The sequence below is a fragment of the Haplochromis burtoni genome, unplaced genomic scaffold (assembly GCF_018398535.1).
Source record: "Haplochromis burtoni strain Fernald_Lab_line unplaced genomic scaffold, NCSU_Asbu1 Contig_251, whole genome shotgun sequence".
Classification (NCBI taxonomy): domain Eukaryota; kingdom Metazoa; phylum Chordata; class Actinopteri; order Cichliformes; family Cichlidae; genus Haplochromis; species Haplochromis burtoni.
This window is the reverse complement of record NW_024582612.1, coordinates 144118-154689: the sequence shown is the minus strand read 5'-3', so window position 1 is coordinate 154689 and position 10572 is coordinate 144118. Positions and strand designations below refer to the sequence as shown.

Below are 10572 nucleotides of genomic sequence, written 5' to 3'. Positions count from 1 at the left end.
TTCTAAATGCACATATGCAGCAATCACAAACCTCAGAGAGTAACACAAGTTTGAACTGAACAGCCAATAATTTTTATGCTAAACACACAAAATCAACCAAAAATCCAGAATAAACACATTATACAAAAGCTACGATATGCATGTGATTCACTGAAATAAGTATTTGATCCTCTAATATCCATCTACATTTCTGGGTCAACAGATTGGTTCTTAAATAGCATTTTTCCTACACCACTTGAGCACTCAATGTGCTTCATGCAACACGCTTTCTATGTGCTATTCAAACCCTGATTTATTTATCAGAGAACAACCTCGGGTTAGTATTTTGTCCAAGGATATTTGGCAGGAGACTGGAGCAGTCAGGGATCTCCAAGCTTACAGTTTGTAATGACCTGCACTACCTCCTGAGCTACAGCCACCCTGAGCTTACAGCAGCTGGTGTTTCTAGGTGGAAAAAACACAAAGAAGGGAATAAGATCAGGGGCATTATCTCAGAAGCTCAGAAAATAGTGATCGATCAGCTTATGCATGCACAAACTCAGATAATAACTCTCCTAGCGTGGCTGAAAGGAGTGACTCTGACAACACAGATGAACTGTTGTCTGACTTGGTGAGGGTCGGGTTGCTGTCAGACAGGAAACTCTCCAACTGGAGAAAGTTGAAGCATCGCCTGTCCTGACCTCGAGTTTGAAAAACTCCAGTTTCTTCGACATTGTGTTGATTTGGTCCTGCACATCAAAAACACTGATGGAGAGTCCCTGTAGTCCCAAATTCAGCTCATTTAAACAAGAAATGTTCAACGAGTATTCCAACTGATTGAGCCACACAGTGTCTTCAAAAACACCTGGAACACCTCTCTGTGAAATTCAAAAAGCCTAGAAAGTTTTTCCCCTCTTTAAAGCCATCATACTTCAGTATGGAGCAGAAGCTGGACATGTTTGCTGGCCATCTTATTACAGAGCTCATGGAATAGGAAAGACCAACCTGGTCTTTATGAAGTTTACAATTTTTACAACTGAGTCTATTACACACTTAAGTTCTTTAGGCATCTTTTTTACCACCAGGACTTCTCGATGGATACTGCAGGGAGTCCAGCTGGCAAATTTAAACTACTTACCTGGATAAAATTAGTACCCATACGATAATTTTCTCCTAATGTTTGTAGGAATGTTAGGAGGAGAATGTCTGGCTTTAATTTTATGACACAGTCCAGAATTGTTTAATTATTGTAAACAAGAAAAAGGAAGGAAACATTGTCCTCTGTGATGTACAGCATGAGATCTGAATGAGTGTCAGAGATATGGAACGCCAGAGAAACCTGTCGTTTATGAAAAACTGTGAAAGTTTTACTTGCATTTGGGGAGCATATATAGTGGCTGTGAAAACAAATGTCATGGTTGCGTGACCAAATAACTAGATTTGACTTAAAAGCAGAACCAGGTGAGACACGGTTTCACAGTTTTTATTATGCTCAAACAGGGGAAGGTTAGTAATGGTAAGGAACATGTGCAGGGCTTTCTTCCAGGTATAAGAAAGGAAAGGACTTCCATTAAGAAAGGAGACAAGTGTTAGGACACTATCGATTAAGCTGAGTACAAATTGAATGGTGAGGGAGATCTTACTTGAGAGTCCACGGGGACGCTTCCAGAGGGGAGAAGCTGAGCACAGATTGGCATCGAGGTGAGTGTTGGCAGCAGGGGATGAGCAGGCAGGTGAGAAGATGAAGGTAAGGGATCCAGGTAGGTTACAAGGGAGAGCCAGCGATTATTGGAGAATCTTCAACCAGCTGGAAGGAGACTGAAGATAAAGAAAAACCATGTAAAAGTAGGAATGTAGGAAAAATATGGTTTGGCCTGTTACCAGTAGAAAGAGGCTGCTCCTTTTATGAAGTACTGAGTGGCATCAATGAAGGAAATGGCACTGATCTGTATCCAGCTGAAGAGGGGAGGGATAGTGCCTGCATAATGATCAGTGTGGAGAAGAGACAGACTGGCCTTGTCAAAGATTCAGCACACTCGTCCTAGCGTCATATCAACGTGATCAAAAAATGCAGCCTTCATATACACACTGAGAGGTATGGCAGTTGAAGATGAGGAATTGGGTTACATTGATAAAATACAACATGAGATCCACCTCAGTGATGATAACTATGTAACACAACCATTACACAGAATAATCCCACACACACAGGGCTGAACACAAAATTGGACCTGGCAATTTTGGTCCAGGTAACCTATCATGATCGCTGAAAAAAAGAAATTGACTAATTAAAACTTCACAATGATGTTGGAGTTGTTAGTGGCCGTGCAGTTGTAGGTGTTTAATTTAGTTAAGTCTGAAAGCTTAGGAGAAACATTAATACCTAAATATTTAATATTTCCAGATTGTAGTGGGGCAGAAGAAGAATTATGGAAGGAGCAGTTAATTGGAAGAACTGTAGATTTTGACCAGTTAATTGAATAATCTGAAACTCTTGAAAACCAGTTTATTAGATTAATTACCTCAGAAAGGTTGGTTTGTGAGTTTGGGAGAAAAGCAACACATCATCTGCATAGAGACTGATTTTATGTTCTATGTTCTTACATTTTATGCCCTTAATTGTTGTAGCCTGTCTAAATGCTGCTGCTAGTGGTTTGATAAAAATTGCAAAAAGTGAAGGGGAGAGTGGCATCCCTGCCTGGTGCCCCTCAGGAGACAGAAGCTGGAGGATGTTTGGTTATTTGTTCTGATACGAGCTGTTGGGGAATTGTATAATATTCTTAGCCAGTTTATGAAAGAGTTTCCAAAACCAAATTTGTGTAAAGTTGCAATTAAAAATTTCCAGTTAACTCTGTCAAACGCTTTTTCTGCATCTAGAGACAATATTGTGGTTTCAGTGTTTTTACTGTATGAGTAGTCTATTAAATTAAGTAATCTACGTGTATTTGTTGATGAGTGTGTGCGTTTGCTGATGAGTGTGTGGATTTCTCTTTTTCGAAACTGACTTTTAAATGCATCGAGGGTCTTGTCGCAGAGTTAGTACACAGAATGATTCTCAAGGCCAGCAGCACAGGCGGTGTAACCAGAGGTGTAGCTCATGGTGATATCAAAATATAAAACATCATTTGGTCAATCCTCGTTCTCATTCAAAAGTTCCTCAGATTTGAACAGTTTACAGTCTGCAATAAAAATGTTAACAGATGCTGGAGAGCTGCGTGTGTGTGCATGCGTGTGTGCATGCGCGTGTGCATGCGTGTGTGTGCATACATGCGTGTGTGTGTGTGCGCGTGTGCATGCGTGTGTGTGTGCGTGTGCATGCATGTGTGTGCATACATGCGTGTGTGTGTGTGTGTGCGCGTGTGCATACATGCGTGTGTGTGTGAGAAGCACAATGTAACCTCCATTTGGTCTGGTGCAGTGAATATACCAGAATGCTGTTTGGTATCTGTGATGGACCTGCCACATATCAAATACTGTTGCAGGTGATTATCGGTGATCTCATTTTTCAGATCGTTCTTGTGAACCTGGATAACATTTAGTTTTTTTCAGGGACCTTTGAGCAACACTGAGAGAGGCTTGAGACTGTGTTTAAGCGACTGGCAGAATCTGGTTTCAAGGTAAAGTGTGTGGACACAACTATACAAGGTCTGCTGTTAAAAAGTGGAAGGTCCCAGGCTCTGTTAAAGAGTCATTTTTAGGGTTCTGCAGCAATTAGAGGAGATTCATTCAGGGGATCTCACAGATTGCTGTTCCACTTTATGACTTTTTAACAGAAGTACAGGTGCCAAGCAAACAGGAAGACCTGGTCCACACTTAGCTGCTGTGTGGCCTCCTGAGTGTGATTTAGCTTTTGAGCAGCTGAACGACAAACTTAATTCTGCTCCCATTTTGGGTTTTGCCAGTTTCACTCAACCCTTCATAGTAAAGACAGATGCTTGTCAACATGGTTACAGCCTGTATTGTGTAAGCAGCAGGGTCACACCAAGCGGGTCATAGCTTATGCTAGCCGCAGGCTACACCAGGCTGAGAAAAATGACCACAACTACAGTAGCACAAAGTTTGAATTGCTTGCTTTAAAGTGGGAAGAACCGTTCAGAGATTATTTGGGGATCAAAGTTCCTTGTGTTAACTGATAATAATCCTCTTTGCCACCTCAAAACAGCCAAGTTGGGTACAAAAAAGCAGAGGTGGGTAGTGCAACTATCAGTTTTTGATTTTAAATAGAAAGCTTGAGCTTGATTTGATTAAAAAAAAAATGGTATTATTTGTGCTGTAATTGTTAAACACAGAGTCATAATTTACATGTGATTTCGCTGATAGTTAATTGTGTTTAATTCTTTTTCAACTGCTTAAATTTTGCAATCTTTGGACACCTCGTGGACAAAAATCTGTGCACATAATCTGTCATGAAATCCTCACAAAGCTATACATTTTTTCTGCTTTGTTTTTCAGAAATCACTTGATTAACTTGAGCCATTGTCAAAATGATCAAACGTTTTCAGGATTTTAACCCATTAAATCCCAGTTTAAACATTTGAAGGACTGCACAATTTCTTTACAAAAAACCCCCACAAAACATGAATTATTATGTTTATAATCACCCCCAATGCCCCACCCTCTACTGTTTATTATAGAGAAAATAATTCCTTTTTGTGAATTTTATTAAAATAATTAATTAATAATTCCAATTTTTAAACTGGCATTTAAAGGGTTTAAATGTAGAAAAGCGCTATATAGCGCTATATAAGACGCAGCCCATTTACCATATCTGGAGGCTAGCGACGGTTAGAACTGGGCAGGTCCTCTCATCCATTGGCTCCCATCTAAGTTCTGCACTGCCTACTGGATTGGAGCCTGGACTTCTTAACCAGAGCAAGACTCTGTAGTGGGATTCTGAGTCCACAGATCGATACACTAAGGTCCAAACTGATTGGGGAAACAAGTTATCAGGCAACAGTTTAACAAGACAATGTATATGTCTTTTAACTGCTGGGGTTAGTGATGGGTATCTGCCGAGCAGCATATTAATAAACCTGGTTACAGCAGGATGATTATGTTAGTAAATGAATCAAACATTTATAGTAACAGTCATACGAACTAATATTATATTATTATTAGATGATGATGATGATGATTATACCTATTTCTACTTTCATGAAGATTACGGGGGTTGTAAGTTATATCAAATGAATGATATATAACACATTTCTGAAGTTTTTTTTGTAATAGCTCCACCCACTGCCCCAGATCTGAAATGTCACATATGCGTCACATTGGGCATACAAGGTACATTTGTTCTATATTTAGAAAGTAATTCTGTAAACACTTTCTTGCTTTTAAAAACAGAATTTCCTTTTTATTTTCAAATTCTTAACATGGATAATGATAGTAACATTTCTTGGTTTACTTCAACAAGCATCTTGGAAAAAAAAATCATATAAATCAGCCCAATGTTGGAGGTACAATTGAAAATGTCACTGAAAAAACATTAACATTAGAGAGGTGTAATGAACTAAAAACATGAGCATATAAAAACATGTTACTTTTTTTTTTTTTTTGTCATCTTCTTATGCCAAAATAGAAAAGAATGTTACATAAAGTCAATAACTTGCTCAAATGGCTTTTTTCATTCCAGTTGTTAGAAGTTTACCTTTGGTAATGGTAACTTTTGAAGCAATTTCTTTCCTCTGTGAAACAAAGACGTACATCACATTTTTCACAGAGGGTGGTAGTTGCATTCACCTTGCAATTTTTGCACCGACCTCGCTTTTCACATTTTACAGGCCAATGTGCAACCTCATCAGTCCGGACATCCTCTGGAACTCCAACACGAACTCTCTTGGGTGGTGGAGGTGGTGATGAGATGTTCTGTGATGGGCGCCCCCTGTGTGATTTCCAAAGGATCAGGCTTGTGGCAACTTCTGCCTGGAAGCTTCTTTTTTCAGTGGCTTTTGGACACCAAGTAGCTTGCAGTCACGACGGTAAATCAACCATGCGTTGACAACACCGAGCATGTGGTTTGCCAGAACAGGTAGAGATACCACCTCCGTGACTTCATGTGGTACTTGTACCTTGCAATGCAGGTGTCAAGCAGGTCAATACCCCCCATGAATGTGTTGTACTCCACAATGTGTGGCCTTTTGACCTCAACAAATGCCTTGCCCGATTTGCTCCAGCGACGGACTGTATCTTGAGGCTCAGTTGCACAATATGGATTAAGTGATGACGTGACGAATCCTACTTCCGGGCCTAAAGTAGTCTGCGTTTAATATGGCTTTTGTGTTGTTAACATGTTTAATGTTTTGTATTTTCTTCTATTTAATCTCAAAAAGCTCCTAAAACAGTCAGTGATCACTGTTGACCTCCCTCGGCTTTTATTACCGCTAATCATTTATTTAAGCTCAGTTTTTAAAACCTTAGGATGTAACTACAGCCCAGCCCATGCAGCAGTATATGAATGACTAACCTCGTATTGTGGATGGATTATCTCAGTTGTTCTCCTGGCTGAAGTTTGGTCCTTTTACAGCATCCTGCCATGCGATTACATTTGTTCCTGACCACCGAGAACACTCACGTTAACTTTTATCGAGTGGAAAAAAAGTTAGCTTGTTTATATTATGCTAACATAGCTGTGTCGCTAGCGGTCACGTAGCACATCATTATATAGCAGCTAGCCCAACTTCAGTAACCCTACAAACGTCACTGCTGTTTAGTTTTCTGTCTTCATTTATGTTGGAAGTGATAGCAGAGCTGTACGTTTGAATTTGTTTCCAAAACCCCGCAGTCAGGACATGCTATATTGTATTTAGATAGAAGCTAGCGAGCTAACTCCCTGCTAACTTCTAACTCCGTTAAATGTCATAAATTCCGTTTTCATGGATGCCTGGATGTTAAACTCAATTGTTACACCTGGTAGAGCAGAACGCTGATCATTTTATTAAAGATGAAAGACTTTAGACAGTTTTTCAACTCTCAGTAATGCCATAGTGATCGTTTGATATATGGACCTGCAGCGGAGTTTAGGCCCAGACACGGCTAGTGACGTCAGACTGAACAACCGGATAGGATGAGATGAGGGTAACAGATTTGTTGTCATACCACTTCACAATAACCATGCTCTCCTCCTTATTCACCCTGGCATCAACAGATCCTCTGCCTCTCTGGGCAAGACTTTTTTCATCTTCAAGCTGACAACCTGCTAAGCGATTTCCACGAAGTGTTCCTACAAAGTAGATCTGTCGCTGAAGAAGTGTGAGCACAAGTGGGGCTGAGGAGAAGAAGTTATCAGCAAAAACTTTGTAGTTTTGCTCAGCTGGCAGAGTTTCACACAACTTCACCACAACATCTCCTCCAATCCCAAGTAAAGTCTTCTTCCCAGTACCACCTTGATAAACAACAAAATCATGGAGCATACCAGAGGATGAGCACCGGGCCCAGATTTTCAATCCCCAGGGGTGGGGCTTTCCCTTCACATACTGCCTTATTGGGCTGTGTGTCCCCTTGAAGGGTACCATTTGCTCATCAACAGAGTTGAATCACTGGATTCACTTGATTCATCACTCTACACGTCTTTGTGGGGGATGTAATTAGGGTCTTCAGAATCTTCATCTGAGCTACTTTCACATCCCTCATACTCACTGTCCTCTGCAGTGATAAACTCCAGCGCATCTTGAACACTATATTTTTTCTTTTTATCCATTCTACCAAAGAGTGAAAATGACAAAAAAAATGGGGGGTAACTGAAAAACGCCTCAACAAAGCTAAAGTAAAGTTCCATCACAAATTTAGGTAATTTAATAAATTAGTTATGCTTGAATTTAGTTAAATATGACTGAGAATTAACAACAAAGAATACATTTACTTAAAATAACTGAATGAGCTAAACTGACTAAGCAAATGATCAGTTTTTGTCTTTTTGTGACAAATATGTCACAACATTTTTTTTAAGAAAATTTGGAGTTTAATGCCCGATGTGACATATTTGTCACAGCGATATTTAACAAACTGATTCTAGATCAAATTGTTTCAGAAATATTACCAAACTAGGTTACAAATGACCTATGACATCTTATCTAATGTTTAGAATTGCTGAATGAGTAAAAGCTTACCTTTGCAAAAAGAAAAGAAAGTTTTTAAAATTAGCATAGTGGTCTCATTAGCTAACCAGGTGGACCAAGACTTTGAAAATGGTGTCTTGAACACCCAGAGTGCCTCACTTGTCACATGACTGAACTAGTTTGTGCGGTAGACGTTAAACCATTATAAATAGTTTTTCTCTAAGTGTAAAGGGGCAGTGACACCAGTGTCACTGTGCGTCCTTAAGGGTTAATAACATTATTAATATATTTCATTACTACAGATGTCCTTCTGAAAGTGCGGCAAGCCCCAAAAGTGTTACGAAGGGATATAATATGATCCACAAGCATAAACTACGATGTACAGATGTATACAATGATTTGTGTGTAACGTTTGAGGACTAACAAATGCATACACCAATGCAGACACAAATACAAAGCAATCTGACCACACGTAAAACTATTTTACAAATGTGTACATCCAAACCTGATAAAGATTGTGATTATTTACGGAAAATATTATAAAGTTCAGCTTCACAAATCATATTGTCTTTCAAAAACCGTTTTTACATACAAATGTCTAAGACTACATGGAATATTCCTCTCGTTCACTACACAACCTTAAATACGTGTGTGGTCTATGGCTGATATAGACCACATCACATGCCCACATGGGCTTTTGAGACAAATTTCACGGTGCCAGCTTCAAACAGATCCATGTCCACGTCCATGTGTAAATACGGAGGAATACAGAAAAAGCCCATATGTCCCAGTTTTATATGTGACCCCAGCAGATAGCTGACTCTGGATCTGCCAGAGGTTTCTTCCTGTTAAAAGGGAGCTTTTCTTTGTGTTGCCAACTTTTTGTTGTTAGTTTTTATTTGAATGACATATATGCCTTGCAGTTAACAGGTCCGTGAGGCAACTGATGTTGAGAGTTGGCTTTTGAATATAATCTGCTGTTTAGTTTAGATAGATTTGGGATTTGAGGGGCAGATACATTAATCAGCTATGATCAGTGTTATATTATGGATCTGTAGTATATGATTCAGCAGCAAACACAAGTCTGTTAAAGTTAAGCTCCCCCATCTTCCCCACAATGCGTTGTGCAGTGTCTTTACCTGACAATATAAAGGCCTGTTAAGTTGTGATTTGGTGCTCTATTAATCACATTTTTTGAGAATGTCTGAATGTCATATGTTTAACCAGATGTTTTGCCAACAGTTCACAATAATTTTTCAGTCATATTTTAATGCCCCCTGTTAACAGTGGTAAGAAATCTCTTTACCTTGATTATATGGTTGGAGTACCCCAAGGCTCCTTACTTGAACCACTTTTATTTTCTTTATAATGATTTACCAAATGTTTGTCAGAACATTATGTTAAATTTGGACCACAACATTCAAAATATTAAATGTAAATATTAAATTTAAAAAACTGTCACACTCTGCTCATGCCTGTTTATTTATCTATTCTTCTGTTATTAATTGTTATTAATATTTTATGAATAGGTTTGTTTGTTTTTTAAATTCAGAGATATATGATCATCACAGCCACTACAAACACATGCTTAATCAAACAGGATGCTGGACATTAAACAGAATATAAGGTGTTCTAAATGAGCTCCAGCTGGTGGCGGTAATGCACCAGTTCAACTGTGTGCCAACGGCCAGTTAACAGCACGAAGAAGAAGAAGAAGACGACGAAGAAGAGCTGCTCTGTTGCCGAGAAGAAACCAACGCATTTCGTAGCCATTATTCGTCAACATGCCTGGAGTTCTAGGAGCGATTGCTCGCCGCGCTGCTCCTGTCCTAAGGGGACACGTCGTGGCTCAGAGAGCCAGCATCTACACTAGACCAGCGAAGGACAAGATCGGCTCCTTTGTAAGTCTGATCTATCGGCGAACTACATTTGATATGTCGCGCTTAAATGTGTTAGCAGCTATGGTTTGTCCTTGGCTGACGAGGTCACTGTCTGTGCAGCGGTCGGAGCTTAATGTATTTTTTGTTCTGACTGTAAGTGGGTTTTTTTTTTAATATAATAAACTAATCTGAGTCTCTATAATGTTAGAGACTCAAGGGTGTAACGTTCCCCCGTTACATGGGGGGCTTTGGCGTCGCGCTTTGACGTGCTGTAGGCCGGTCGTGCGCCTCAATTTATGTAACCTTGCGCGGATCTCGTGGGAGGCGCGGCCGGTTTTAAGGTGTCGTTTCTGTCAGTTTAAGCAAGTGTGTAGAAGATCGGAGACTATCATATTGTATAGAGGGAGGTGTTACAACCTCCCTCTATACAAGCTTGAGACTCGTTTACTTTTCAAGAAACTTTGCAGTAAACTTTCATCTTTTTTAAATCTTTCTGCTCACTCCAACTTGCGACGAGGCTGTTTTTATGTTCACCGCCGAAAATTATATCAACTGCCGGCCCCAGTATACCCGAAGTAATGGGGCCATTAAGGCCGTTGTAGTAGTCGTTTCACTTATCGCAGCAACCTTGTTTCACAGACAGTTATACCTGCCAT

The 10572-nt window shown here is 39.7% G+C and overlaps 1 protein-coding gene across 1 annotated transcript in view; it reads left to right on the top strand.

The window, feature by feature from the left end:
- Positions 1–9668: 9668 nt before the first annotated feature.
- Positions 9669–10572, top strand: part of LOC121815615 (cytochrome c oxidase subunit 8A, mitochondrial-like) — a 3716-nt gene continuing 2812 nt past the window's right edge. Inside the window, exon 1 of the mRNA XM_042227262.1 lies at positions 9669–9937. Within this exon, the coding sequence (XP_042083196.1) occupies positions 9821–9937 (117 nt within the window). The 5' untranslated portion in view covers positions 9669–9820. The remainder of the gene's footprint in view (positions 9938–10572) is intronic.